This window comes from Cavia porcellus, unplaced genomic scaffold (assembly GCF_034190915.1).
Source record: "Cavia porcellus strain 051 isolate PalLab524CR breed Dunkin Hartley unplaced genomic scaffold, mCavPor4.1 scaffold_10, whole genome shotgun sequence".
Lineage (NCBI taxonomy): Eukaryota > Metazoa > Chordata > Mammalia > Rodentia > Caviidae > Cavia > Cavia porcellus.
Window position 1 is genome coordinate 4,636,936 of NW_026947493.1, and position 14,813 is coordinate 4,651,748.

At 37.2% G+C, this 14,813-nt stretch overlaps 1 protein-coding gene across 10 annotated transcripts in view; it reads right to left on the minus strand.

Moving 5' to 3' along the window:
- The window catches only part of Khdrbs2 (KH RNA binding domain containing, signal transduction associated 2), a 636,480-nt gene that overhangs the window by 285,216 nt on the left and 336,451 nt on the right, over positions 1 to 14,813 (minus strand). For all 10 annotated transcript variants that reach the window (XR_010050030.1, XR_010050028.1, XR_010050029.1 and 7 more), the window contains one exon: positions 3,607 to 3,753. Coding sequence is in view for 2 of the 10 variants with exons in the window: in XM_063256924.1 (XP_063112994.1) it covers positions 3,607 to 3,753 (147 nt within the window). In the remaining 8 variants the exon portion in view is untranslated. The remainder of the gene's footprint in view (positions 1 to 3,606; positions 3,754 to 14,813) is intronic.

Genomic DNA, 14,813 nt, shown 5'->3' on the forward strand with positions numbered 1-14,813 from the left:
GACCCTCTGCTATGGCATCTTGCCTTGGAGCCAGCCAAGTATGAGTTGAAACCTTTACAAATTGTGAGCTAAATAAAGCTTCTCTCCTCTAACTTTGGGTGCTGGATATTTTTTTCCAGAAGTAAGAAAAGTAATATAGAGAAATAATGTCCTCAACCATGCTACTTCAAGAATTATGGCTATCAACAAGACACATGTCCAATCTAATGAAGGAAAGAAGGGACTTACACTTATGTGTATTTTTCTCTGTGCTGAATTGACTTTAAAGTCTTGCAGATGAAACTAGTAAAGGACACACATGCAATTTTACGTAAAATATAAATAATATATATATATATATATATATATATATATATACATTTTTCTTTAAATTATATGACTCTTTAGTGGTGGTCATTAAAATCTTAAACCAGGCATGATGAAATATTTTGAAGTTCCGTCACTTTTGATAATGCTAAAGTGTTATGTATTATCTGTATTGAGACTGACAGGGTTCAATGAAAAAGTTTTAAATTTTAACTTTATAAATAGCACAGTTATTCGAATCTTTTTTTTTTTTTGTTTCTTTCAGTGGGCTAGAAACCAAACAAAACTTTACGTGTGTTTGGTAAGTGGTCTACCACTGAGCAACACTCCCAGTTCTATAGTTATTAGAGAAGGTAACTGGATAATTTTTTGTTGTCTGTGACCTAAGTCTAATATCCTAGCTGCAATGAGACTCCCTCTTCAGCATATATACACATTCAGTGAGCAACATTTTGCTGAATGCTTCATGATTTCTATTCATTAGACGATGTACTATTTCAATTCTTAGTTATTATTATTCAAAATTTCCAATTCAATTTAATAAAAGAAAGAGTCTGCCAATTTAGTGAAGTAAACCACTGCCATTATTTTGAAGTAACCCATTGGCTTGAGTTAGAAAAAGGGAACTGTATTTGGGATACTAAGGGGCCCTATCAAAACACAACCGATAAAACCATACGTAGCCATCCCGGTTCTGCACTACCACAGAAAGGAATAGTACAGCATGCAATGGCAATGTTTTTATACATCCTTTTCCATCTAAATGGAAGGAAAGTATGCTAACATCATTGATGCATATATTAACTTAGGATTTTATATCCCTTTTGTCATTATTCATCAAGCAATTTATACACAAACACAAAAAAATTTAATACAGTGGTTCTTTGAAAGATGGATTTATAATTGGTAGTGTTCAAATTAATTTCATTGACCTCCTATGGTATGTTTGGACAAGTGATTTTTACATAATGAAACAAACAAACACACAACAGGCACTTCAATGTTTGTGTCTCACAGTTCTGGAGATGAGTGAAGCAGACAGTACCATCCTTGCTTGGTACTGAAGCAGACAAAGCAAATGGGGAAACAGTATCAGGCAGAAAGAATTTCTTAGATGGCAAAATACAATACTGAGACAGGCATCAGCAACCTGCATGGCATTTACATATTTATACATGTATTTATTTTATATAGATAGATAGACCCTAAGGAAAATGAGTCGGAAAATGTAAGTGAAAATGGTGAGAGCATAATGCGACACCTTATTGATATGTTACATAGGGGGGTCAGCAAAACTGTGAACAAAAATATAACAGGATGGTATGATGGAAAGTGATGGAAGAAGGTACTCTGGATTGCATGGCTGGGGAAAAATTTCCCACAGAGCTAACATCTGATGTGATGCCTGAATGACAAGAGCACAGCCATGTCAATATCTAGAAGAAGAATCTTCAAATGCTGTTAGTGAGCAGTGAGCCCCTGCACATCAGATGAAGAAAGCCATGAGGGAGCAGCTTGAAGGGCAGAATGAAATTGCAGAGCTCCATAGGAAGGAAGCTCACAGAAGACACAATGAGTTACTGTATTTCACTGGGGTCTCTACATATGTTGTGTCTTGATTTGGGGGTGCTATTCTCTGAATGTGACCCAGGAATTTATTTGATTGCTTTGCAGAAGGCTTGATGCCTTTTGCTTGGCTATTCTATCAGACCAATAGTCAAATACCATGCCAAGCATGATGCTAGATAATTTGGGATGCAGTGTGGGCCTAGAGGGACATTACCAGCCATGTTTTATGCACCCACACTTCAGGGGAGGAGAAAGTGAGATATAAGTTTTACAATGAAATACTGTCTTGTCACATACATTTTACATCAGAAGTCATTCTAGATCTATCTACTGTAACAATAAATTAGATTTTAAAAATTCATTTACATAGTGCTTTGTGATGTTCTAAGTCCCTTTATATGCACTATCCTATTTATATTCACAAGAATTGTGATAGAATTTAATTATAATTATCTTCATTTTAAAGATGAAAAAGTTGAAGCTCTGAGAATTTAAATGACTTGACTACAGTCATGAGATGCACCAGAAATTTAAGCAGTCTGAGCCTTCCTCTGTTTTACATATATCACCAAATGTCTGGTCTGAACTAAATATAGTAAAATTACTCACTCAATATAGCACTAGGCATTTCATTGAAGAGAAAAGGAAGTGAATGCATATCATGCACATCCTTAAGAAATATGAAATCTATTCAGAGAGTTTTTCAGATGAGCATCAGATAATAGCTTTGCAAAAACACTATGTGCAGTTAAGTATATTCAGATTAGTTTGGGATTATTCTATAATCTTTTGACAAAAATTAAATTTTAAACTGGGCATAGAAATAATGTTGCTAGATCTTGATGCTTTTATGTTCCAGAAATTCTCTCTTCTTCTTTTTACCTATTTTAAAAATCACTGCCAATTGATCTTGCCCATTTCCTGTAACATTATTGCTTAGCTTAAATATCCAATTTCTTCACTTTGTAGATTAATTTTATCTACTCACTTTCTCTGCTGAACAGTTCTGCTTAGACAATGCAGAAAACTTTACTCAGCACTTCCTTCTCATATTTAATCCCAGTGCCAAACCTGATGCCAAGATTTCTAAGTGAATGACCTCCCCCTAGAATGCCAAATTGTCCACACTTAGGAAACTTCCCTCATTTAAGCTCCTCTATTTCTTAGAAAATCAGTGAGTGCTACTCCATGTGCAACTTTAAAATTGCTGTCATATTAAACAAACATTCTGTTTTTCTCACTAGATGCAGTGAGTTTATTTTTCTAACTTTGCATGAAGTTGACAAATGTTTGATTCTATTATATTTGATTATTTTACACAGTATCTTACAATGAGCCAGCACCTGGTATACTATCACATACAATATAATCAATTATTTAAAATAATATAATAGCCTTATTACAGATAAATTATATATCTAATCTCTTTCCCTTCCACTATACTTGCAAATGTTTTTTAACTTAACTAGAAATTCCTAAATACCCATTTCAGGTGATTAAGACACAAGGAAAAAAGTCCACTTCAGACATGTATCAGTAGTATATGACAACATGCCACACACTGCGCTAAGTGATTTTTGTATTGTTTTCATTTCATCTTTATATCAACTTTATAGATACATTATTAGTTTGCAATATGGGTTTCTTACTAAAAAGTCAGTGAAGATTGGAGGTGCATTTTAAAATCAAAACTGATGAGAAACATCTCTATAAAAAGTAAAAAACGCTTACAGGCACCAGGAACTTTTTAATCTCTTCCAATGCGTGACTCATACGTGAGTAAGCTTCCCCAGGTGGAGCGAACACTTCAATTAGAACATGAAGTTCATCACTCAAGTGTGCATATTTGGCTTCCCCACTCTTCCTTAGCTCTTCTTCCTGTGAAAGAAAGAAGTTACTTTTAGCCATATATATCTACCCATCTTGCATTGGCTTAACATTTGCTCAAAATATGACAGAAGGACACAATCTAAGCAAATTTTCCTTAAGTAGAAAGAAAGCCTTTGAGAAAGATCTGCTGTAAGCAGATCTTTTAAAGATTTAAACATTATTTTTGAGTGTTTGAATGACTTTAAAACCACGGCATAATTATTATCTATAACACATTTTAATCAACTGAATGAAAATGCTAAATTGCTGCAAATAAGTCTCAGGAAAGAGGATTAATCCTTCAGATTACATTTACGTTTTGGAAAGAAAGGGTTATTTTGTCTCTGATGTACACTAGTTTACAGACTGTCAGCAAAATATGATCACTGTGTTCTTTAAAAGGACCAGAACTTCCCAGTAACTTTTCCAGAATTTGTAAGTTACTTGCTCATAATAAAAGTAAGCTGCCTCAACTGAATGGTCAGAGTGTCAAACCAAATGCCACTTGCAGTCCAAATTTCCACTACATGATAATCCCTGGATTCACACTCGTGTTTTTCCTATCGCTTGCTGCCTCATTCTGGCCAATAGGATTATGTCACTAGGATGGTGGTAAAATACTACATTGGTATTGATTCTACATGAGCTGCACAGGCTTAAGCAACAGTGCTGGTACTTTGTCCTCTAGATTGTGCTGTAAGGCATCCCACCATCCCCTACCACCTTCAGAAAGGCCTCCTGAGTCAATAAGACGATGCCACACACATGATCCCTATATATATACAGGGAGATGCATTCATTATCTAGTTACAGAAATAATATTTACTAGCATCCATTTAAAGACCCACCAGATCAATCAAATACTTTAATTGCCCACATGGTACTAGGACTGCACAGCAGCCTGGTCATTACTGCTGTTAGATTATGCTGTGGGCTAATCTGTACTTGATACTAAACTGCATCAAGCAATGGTCAGTAGCATTTGTTCCCAATATGGTTATATCAGCTGTGTTTGCTATTGTTGTTGTATATTTTGATACTATCTTGTTGTGCGTGCCCTCCCAACTTTTTAAAATTTTCCAAAAACCTCCAGATGAAAAAGATGCTGTTACAAAATATTTTACTATACGTATAAATTGCTCCTATAGCTGTAATAAGAACACCATTGTACATTAATCAAAATATTTTCTTGTTAGACTCCAGCTTCATCCTTCCATTTTGTGGCTAACCCATCAACGTGTCAGTTTTGTCATTTTTTCATCTCCCAAATTATTCATATGCCAATGTATTTGATGGGGCATGTAGAAGACATTTCATAGTGTTTTGAATAGACTAACGGGTAGGAAGAAAATCATGCTGCATTTTCTCCAATCATAAAGCCATTTCTTTACTCAGGTTAAAATTCTCTTTCAAAGTTCAACTATTTATGGTCTAAAATTTTGGGACGCAATGAATTATATTGTAGAAGACCAGTTAGGAAGATTAAGGTCTAACTGGCTCCTCCGTGAGCGCCAAGGAGACAGAGGCTTGCAGACTTGCTGACACACTAGGGAAAAGGAGCACAGCTGAGATCCTGTTGTTCACACAGACATGTACCACGGATGGTGGGAGGCAGATGAATCTTCTGTTACTGTAATTGCTTGTACCCGTGTCTGAGTGAAGAAAGGCAGGGTGAGCCAGTCACCGAGGGCACTTTGTCAAAGGTCAAGAGGACCCCAGCCCCATTCTGTGTCTCTTTGGGTTTCATCTTGTCGTACCTTGGTCAAGTACAAACTTGCAGGCTAGGTCCTACACTATACTAACTAATAAGGCTTTTTCATTGTTTAGGAAAAAGACACACAATTCATTATTATATTTAGTATGCTTCCCATTATCCCCTTATCCAGGACAATAGCTTGCCACAAAAGCAATGTGCATATCCTATCAGACCTTCTTGGTTGTTACAATGTTATTTTATAAGTAACATATTTGACTTGATGAAGATGCAGAAGAAATTTCACCCAACTTCCCTACAAAAGACTAGAACAGAGTCAGCTGCCACAGCCTTCCTGTGAGCTGCTCCACTGGTCATCCAGGAGATCTCTAGTCAGGAAAGAACTGAACTCAGCCACCAGGAGAGTTCAAAACCTATCCTGTGGCAAGGGTTATGGAAAACTTCCATACCAAAGTCATAAGTAACCTCTGCCTTCTTGTTTAATTTTGGTACAAGAGTCCTTTGCACATCTTCATGCATTTACTCCTCATTGTGGTAGCTTGGCATAACTAATGCCATATTGTGACCTGTATTTGACCCAGAAGAGTGAAAAATACTCAGGGTACAAGTCTCATGAGAAAAGCCAAATGAGCTGTACTGCAAGAAAAAAAATTAACAAATAAGCAGGATACAGGTATCAACCAAAATTAATGTAACATTCTAGCTAAACTGTTTCCAACAGGATGTCTAGCTTTGCGGTTTTCTTTTTAAATGCCCTGTGATCTTCTAGATCGAGGCCACTTGTTTTGACTCTGAAACAGGGGTCCACAGGTGGTCACTGAGCTCAGTTGATAAAATTCCAGAATTTATCAACTTTGCTGCTTGGATTCCTATATTGTTTAAGAACCTACTTCACTCATTACTGAGTTGTCCTTCATCCTGTTGTCTACTTGTTAGGCTCATAGTCACGGGACCCAGGTTGGCAAAGGAGACATTCTGTTACAATACATACACATTTCAATGATAATTTATTGTAATCAAATAATCATGTGACTGAAGTTTTCATTGTATCAATTACAAACACAGTCTATATGAATAAGTAAAACAACAGAAACTTGTAACTCAAAAGACTTTTGTGTTGCTCATAAAAGTTCATATGAGCAGCTTTTTGACAAGAGTCCCTCCTAACCTAATTGCTTCTGTGGCAAGCTATTGTCCTGGATAAGGGGATTGGCCATTGTGTCAGTTCTCATTAGACTACTCCAATTTTAGGAGAATTGGCATCTATATAATAAGGTATTTACTCTTCACCCCTAGAAATTTACTCTTAGCAAATGTTAAGAAAAGTCCCAGTAATCAGAAACTTCATAGTAATATATAACAACAGCTACCTCTTAACTGGAGTTTATTTCAGTTATTCTCCAGATATAGGTACAACTACTTCAAAAATTCTATGAGCAGATACCAACTAGCACTTTACTGTAGATATTCTGTTGTATCCCTGAGTTCAAGAAAGAGCCTTGAACTAAGAGTTAGAAAATGTATCTTAAAAGAACTATCTATGCAAAAATGAAGCAGATATGTTGTTCCGTGGTCTCCAATTCCGTTACATGCACAAGAAAGGAGCTAACCTTAAAGCTGATTTCAAATGCTGTTATGTGGGCTACAGTGGTTCTAAACACAGGCATCCTCAATGACCCCTTCAGCAAAATGAGTACTTCACTCACCCAATCACCTCTATCCAGCTCAACTGGCATCTTTTTATATTAGAAAATATCAGATAAAAGCTATTTTTCTTAAAACTCAGTAAAATAAAACACTAGATAATACTAGAGAAGATGCTATCTGAAGTTTCTTGTAACTTTCAAATTTTTGATTTACCGGGGACTTCTATTCAGAGGCATTCTGACATTTAAATCCCTAGTATTAGAAAATAGCATTTTATAAGTAGATTCTGTGCTACAATAGATAATATTATCAGGAAAATTCAAAATCAGTGGTCATATTTCAACTTAATTTTTGAACATCTGCAATAGGGCAACCACCACACATTTTCAAATATTGTGGCATGCCGTCTTCTTTTTTTTTTTTTTTTTTTTTTTTTTTGTCTTTTCCCTTTTTATTGGTACCGGAGATCGAACTTACGACTGCCTGCTTGCAAGGCAGGCACTTATGCCGCTGAGCTAAACCTTCAGCCCCATCATGCCATCTTCATACCCAGATTTAGAGGTCTCTGGAAGTAGCAGAGAATAGAGGTAAGAAAAAATGAATTTTGAAGTCCGCAAAACCTATACTTGCATAACAGCTCTAATATTTTTTATCTATAGTATTTGAAAATATTTCATTTTCCAAGCTTCATTTTTTTATTTATAAATCACAGATTGTTCAGAAAAAAATGAAATGCATGTCTATCTATCATCTATCTTTATCTCAAGTATAATACCTGGCATATTTCAAGTACTACTCAGATATAAAAGGTTTTCTCACAAAGGAACTAAGTAACTTAGTTGTGGTCATTCTGTTAGAAGAGTAAATTCCTTCTGCTTGACTCAAAAACCACATGTTTACATTAATGGATATTTACCTATGAATATTTAATTCACTTGAAAGAATGTAACTACACAATTTTCAAATTAAATATTGATTAGATGTAAGCAAAACTATATAGGTTTTATTCAGGTGTAGTTTTTAAGTGTATAATTTTAAGGGACTATGTTCTCAAAAATTATTCTAAATTCAAAAGTTCAAATGTTTTGAGAGGATACAGAAAAATTAACACCACTGTGTGCTGAGTCTGCTCAGGGTAATATAACAAACTACCAACAACTGGTAGAGTAAATCACAGACATGTATTTAGCACAGGCCTGAAAGTCTTAAGATGAAGGGACTAGCAGACTCTGTCCCTGGATAGTTGTCTTCTCCTGGCTGGGAGAGAGTCACTTGCTTCTGGTATCTTCACATGCTGCAGACAAAGGCTCTCCAATTTATTCCTGTTCCTACAAGGAACTAATCCCAGACTGAGTTCCCCCAACCCCTCCTCCAAATAGTAGGGATCAGGGCTTCAACATACCATACGGGGTGCAGCAGAACACATTCAGTCTAGTTCTGGAATTTGTAATGTTCAGTAAATCATAACGTTATCTAACCCATAGTACATGGAGATATAACAATGAAGGCTACATACACATCACTGACCTTAGTCACCCAGTTTATGTATTACTGCAATGGGTTACTGTTATGGGTTACTGCAATGTTCCTCACTCAGGAATCAAATGTGTGCATTATAGCATAGTGGTAGCAGGCTGTTCTCAGTAGCTGCACTGGGGAAATACAGGAAGAAATTGTTGTGTTCACCCACTTGGTACAATGAACAGCAAGGTAAATCCACATTTGTCAAAGTGTAAATGGGCAAGTTTTACCCACATTATTACATTTTTGTGCATCTATAACTTTTTACATACATGTTTTTGTTTTTATTTGCTGGTGAAATTAGCCCAGTTCAGCATAGTGTTGCATAAAAATCCACTTTTACAATTTTGGGAGGAGGTTGAAAGTGAAGCAGTATTTGAACTATCAATGATGATGTAGATCATGAAGCCAAAATTAGCAAGATAGGATAGATAGAGAAGTACAGAATGAACCCTTGATTCAGATGAGGTAGAATACAATAACGCAGATAACTATTTGACTAGTCAAAATGTTACAAAATGGACCTGTGTACCTGAAAGAGCCTGCATTAGAATTACGTCAGAAAACGTTGCTTCCTTCTCACCAGAGATCAAACCCATTGGACAGAATGACAACGCTGCAATTCAGTGTGGGAAATTGTAACAGAAGCTATGCGACAAGTTTCAAAATATATAAATAATGAAATACAAGTATAACAATCTATATACATCAATAGTAATATTCAAAAATAATTTATAGTGACACCTTACCATCTGAGCTAGAAGCCTTCATAGCAGTATCTACTCATTCTAATTGGTAGAATCTGAAGGATTTATGGAGAAGTGACATATGAGGTTGAGATTTTTAGAACAATCATGACACTCAAGAGATTTGGTTTCCTTCAAAATTGACTGTTACATTTTGAAGACAAAAAGACCCACCAAGAAAGAAAAATAAAATTCAACAATTGGGTTGCTCATTAGTTGAAAACTTTGTTTCAACTGTCAAGAACTTATTCACCATCCAAAGACAGGACAAGTGAAAAACTTTAATCACTTTGTGGTTATTGAAGATTTCAGCAATATATGTGAAATAAACCTTCCTAATATGGTGTAAAAATATATATCTTGGTAGTTGGGAAGACATTTTGCACCTTGAATTTAAAAATTTATCCTGGAACTTGGCCATTGTGTCATTATTCATGTGGTAATAAACCCTGTAATTCTATGAACAGTTTTTGCATCAGTTTCAAAAAGTATTTCATATTTGGTTTATGAATCAGCCATTAAAGTTACATTTGGAAAGAAAAAAATAAAGAAACATAGCTGACCACTACAGGAGCTATTCCCAAGAACAAAGCCAAGATTCCTGAAAAAACATTGCAAGTTTACAATGGAGAAATTTATGGTACAATTTTTGAATTTCAGACATTGAGGGTCATACAGCAAAGAAAAACAGTAATATTGATATTGTCAACAAACAACATGATGATAAAACTAACGGTAAAGTCAGGAATGGTGGTGCACAGCTTTAATCTCACCACTCAGGAGGATACTGTGAGTTCAAGATCAGCTGATGCTACATAATTCAAGGCTACCCTGGACTAGACAGAAAAACCTTGTCTCAAAACAAACAAATAAAAAGACTGATACAAATGAAGCCATAGATGGCCACATTTTATAACAAAATGAAAGGCTGAGTAGATGTTGTTGACAAGTTTTGTCACTGAAACACAAAGTGTTGGCCAATGGTTGTGTTTCACTGACTCCTAAACATGTCAGGCGTAACAGAAATTGATAAATAATCAATTACAACAGGAAGAATTTTATGTATATGCTCCAAGAATTCCACAAAATTAAAAAAAAAAAGAATTTTGTGAACAGGTAGGTGAAACATCACAAGAACCTCCAAAGGAAGCAAGGCGACCAGTGAGATGCCAAGCACCTCCCACCACTGAACACAGGAAAACACATTGGAATGCTGTCAGGGCAGGCTAGACCTGTGCTCCAGACATGCTGTGGTCACAGTGAAGAGTGCTGTAGATAGTTCTTTGGCAGAGTTCTGTTTGTATTTTCATCAAGACCACATAGGAATTTATTTCTATTGTTACTTTTTAGATCTTCTTAAGCAGATAAAAGTGGATCTTGAAAATCATTGATATGGGAGCTGAGGCTTCACAAAGTGAGTTCCAGTGCACCAGCTAGGGCCGGGAGAGAGTTTAAGACCATAATTCCCAGCGGTTAAGTGCCTACCCAGCTTCCAGACACACTGGATTAAACTTCAGAGGTTTCTCCAGCTCCACTAGACCATGACCAGTGACCTACATTCAATCAGGGGAGCTGAGGGCATGTGAGGTGAGCTCCAATGCATTGGTGCTAGCCTGGGGAGAGCTTTGGACCATCACCCTCAGTGGCTAGGAGCCCACCAAGTTTCCTGGGACAGTGGAGGTGGCTTGGGAGGTCCTGTGGGCCGGACTGGACGATGCTCAGGAACCTCCATTCAGTCCCAGGAGCTGAGGGCATAGGAGGCAATTTTGAACACACCCAGGAGAAGCTTTGGAACATCACTTGAAACATGGAAATATAGGAAAATGACAAAATGAAAGAACAAAATGCAATCTCAAATCTCCAGCCAATCCCAAGAAAGCCTAGCAGCCATGTACATAGAAGAAAATATATGCCATACACCTGAAATACATGAAATAATAGCAACTGAAATAAAAAACTGCAGGAAACTTTAAAGGAATTCAAATTAGAAATAAACTCCAAGATAAAAGAAGAAATGATAAATAATGAAAGAAATGCTGAACACATTTAAGAAGACACAGTTTAAAAATTAGAGGAACAATGCAAAAAGATAGAATCCCTGATGAACAATATAAAAAACAAACAGAATACATGCAGCAGATTCAAAGAGATATACAGGAAAACTAATTCCATTGAAAGTTGTCAAAACCGCCTCAATGAAAGTGAAGATAGAGTTAAAGACCTTGAAGACAAGATTGCAGCCAGTGAACAGGAAAGGAAAGATCTTTTAAAAATAACAAGGAATCAGGAAATAACAATTCAACAGCTGCAAGATGATGCAAAGAAAAACAATGTAAGATTGATAGGGATAAATGAAAAAGAAGGGGACAACACAAAGGATATCAAGATGCTATTTACAGAAGTAATAGCTGAAAATTTCCCAAACATGAGAATGGAAACTGACATTTGGATTAGTGGAGCGTATAGAACCCCAAATAGCCATAACCAAAATAAAACTACACCCAGACATATAATAATCACCATCCCAGAAACCCAAAGTAAGAAGAGAATATTAAAAGCTGTTAGAGAGAAAAGACAGTCACCTATAAAGGAAAACCTATCAGAATCATGGAAGATTTCTCAACACAATGAGGTCAAGAAGAACATGGAGCAAAGTATTTCAGATCCTAAAGGAAAACAACTTCCAACCCAGACTAATGTACCTTGAAAAATTGTTCTTCAAAATGGATGGAGAAACAAGATACTTCCATGACAAGGAACAGCTGAAGAATTTCATGATCACCAAACCAACCATGCAAAGAATACTGAAAGACATTCTAGATACACATAGGAAAAAAACACTAAGCAAGGCAGAAAAACAGAATGAAAAGGTAAAGATACAACAGCAGAAAGGTAACATGTCAATAATAAACCAATACATAACAGTTATAACCATTAATAAATGGTCTCAATTACCAATTAAAAGAAATAGACTGGCAGAATGAATCAAGAAACAATATCCAACCACATGCTGTCTTCAAGAAACACATCTAACCCAAAAGGAAACTCATAAACTGAAAATCAAAGGCAGAAAACAATATATCATGCAACAGGACCCCCCCCAAAAGGGGAGGTAGCTATTCTGTTGGCAGACAATGTGAATGGCAAACCAAGAATGATTCAATGAAGTAAAGAAGGTCATTATATATTAGTTAGGGAAAAACTTAAAGAGGAACAGATAAATATCTCAAATATATATGCACCAACTCCCAGAGCACCCAGTTATATAAAACAAGTATTAACAGAAATGAAAAACCAAATTATCAGTAACACAACTATAATAGGAGACCTTAACACACAATTGACATAAAGGGACAGCTCAACCAGACAGAAAATCAGCTAGGAAACAACATCACACCTGTGAACAAATGGACTTCATAGACTTATACAGAGCATTTCATCCAACAACATCAGAATATACATTCTCTGCAGTACATGGAACATTCTGTAAAATAGACCATATATTAACCCCCAAATTATATTTAAGCAAATGGAAAAGAATTGAAAGTATCCCATGCACGTTATTGGATCATAGCTCCGTGATACTAGAAATTATATATAAAAGGATTTGCAGAAACCACACAAACACATGGAAATTGAGTAATACACTCTTGAGCAATCAGTGGATCACAGAGGAAATTAAAGAAGAAATTAAAAAAATGCCTACAAGCAAATGAAAGTACAAATATAACTTACTGGAATCTGTGGGATGCAATGAAAGACATCTTCAGAGGAAAATTTATTGCACTGAGTTCCCACATCAGGAAAACAGAACGAACACAAGTAAACAACATGATGCTACACCTCAGACATCTAGAAAAAGAAGAGCAAGTCAAGCTCAAAGCCAAAATAAGGGAAGAAATTATAAAAATCAGAGCAGAAATTAATGCAATAGAGACTAAGAAAACAGTTCTTTGAAAAATAAATAAAATTGATAAGCCCCTAGCCAACCTTATTAAAAAAAGAAAGAAGAGGAGGAGCTGGGCAGATCTGGGGTGCCCTCACTGGCCTCTCTGCGTATCTGGAGGACTCTGGATTTCTGCGCCCAGACTGCTGGAGTTCCCTCAGGCTTCCAGGTGCAGTGAAGGAGAGAGGTGGGTTTAAGGCTTCCACATCAGCCTCCCCATTCCCGGCTTCATTTGGAGACCTGCTGAGCTCCCGATAGGTGGGCTGGCCCACACTACCAGCCTAGCCCAGCCTGTTTAGCTGCCGCGCCTGGCCACAGGTCTGCAGAGGAGGAGCTGGGCAGATCTGGGGTGCCCTCACTGGCCTCTCTGCGTGTCTGGAGGACTCTGGATTTCTGCGCCCAGACTGCTGGAGTTCCCTCAGGCTTCCAGGTGCAGTGAAGGAGAGAGGTGGGTTTAAGGCTTCCACATCAGCCTCCCCATTCCCGGCTTCATTTGGAGACCTGCTGAGCTCCCGATAGGTGGGCTGGCCCACACTACCAGCCTAGCCCAGCCTGTTTAGCTGCCGCGCCTGGCCACAGGTCTGCAGAGGAGGAGCTGGGCAGATCTGGGGTGCCCTCACTGGCCTCTCTGCGTGTCTGGAGGACTGTGGATATCTCTGCAACCAGGGAGGGTCCACAGGTTCCTGAAGCACTGCGGCCTGTGGTGAGTACCCTAACCCGGCTGCGATTGAAGAACTGTGGAGCTTCCAAGGGGCAGGTGGGCGCACAGTGTCCCTGAGGCCCAGCTTGTCTGGAACTGCGGAGTTCTGAGCAGGCAGAGGAGGGCCACTGGTTCTGTAGGCCTAATGGCTTGGAGTAGCGCGGCGCCAGAGTCCCAGTAGCTCCAAACATAGAAGGGGATTTTCAACAGATCCTGAGGAAGCTTTCAAGTAACACTTGAAACACAGAAATATAGGAAAATGACAAAACGAAAGACCAAATTACAACCTCAAACCTCCAGCCCATCTCAAGAAACCCTAGGAGCGATGTATATAGAAGAAAATATATCCCATCCACCTCATATATCGGACACAATAGCCACTGAAATTGACAAGCAACTCCAGGAAGCTTTAAAGAAATTCAAACTCGAAATAATCTCCCAGATAAAAGAAGAAATGATAAAAGAAATGAAAGAGATTCTAAATATATCTAAAGAAAACACAGATAAAAAATTGGAGGAACTAAACAAAAAGATAGAGTCCCTAGACGAGCAATATAAGAAACAAACAGAATACATAATGCAGATGCACAGAGATATACAGGAAATAAAAAACTCCACTGAAAGTTGTAAAAACCGCCTTAATGAAAGTGAAGATAGAATTTCAGACCTTGAAGACAGGATTGCAGCTAGTGAACAGGAAAGGAAAGATCTTTTGAAAATAACAAGGAACCAGGAAACAACAATTCAACAACTGCAAGACGATGCAAAGAAGAATAACATAAGAATGATAGGGAT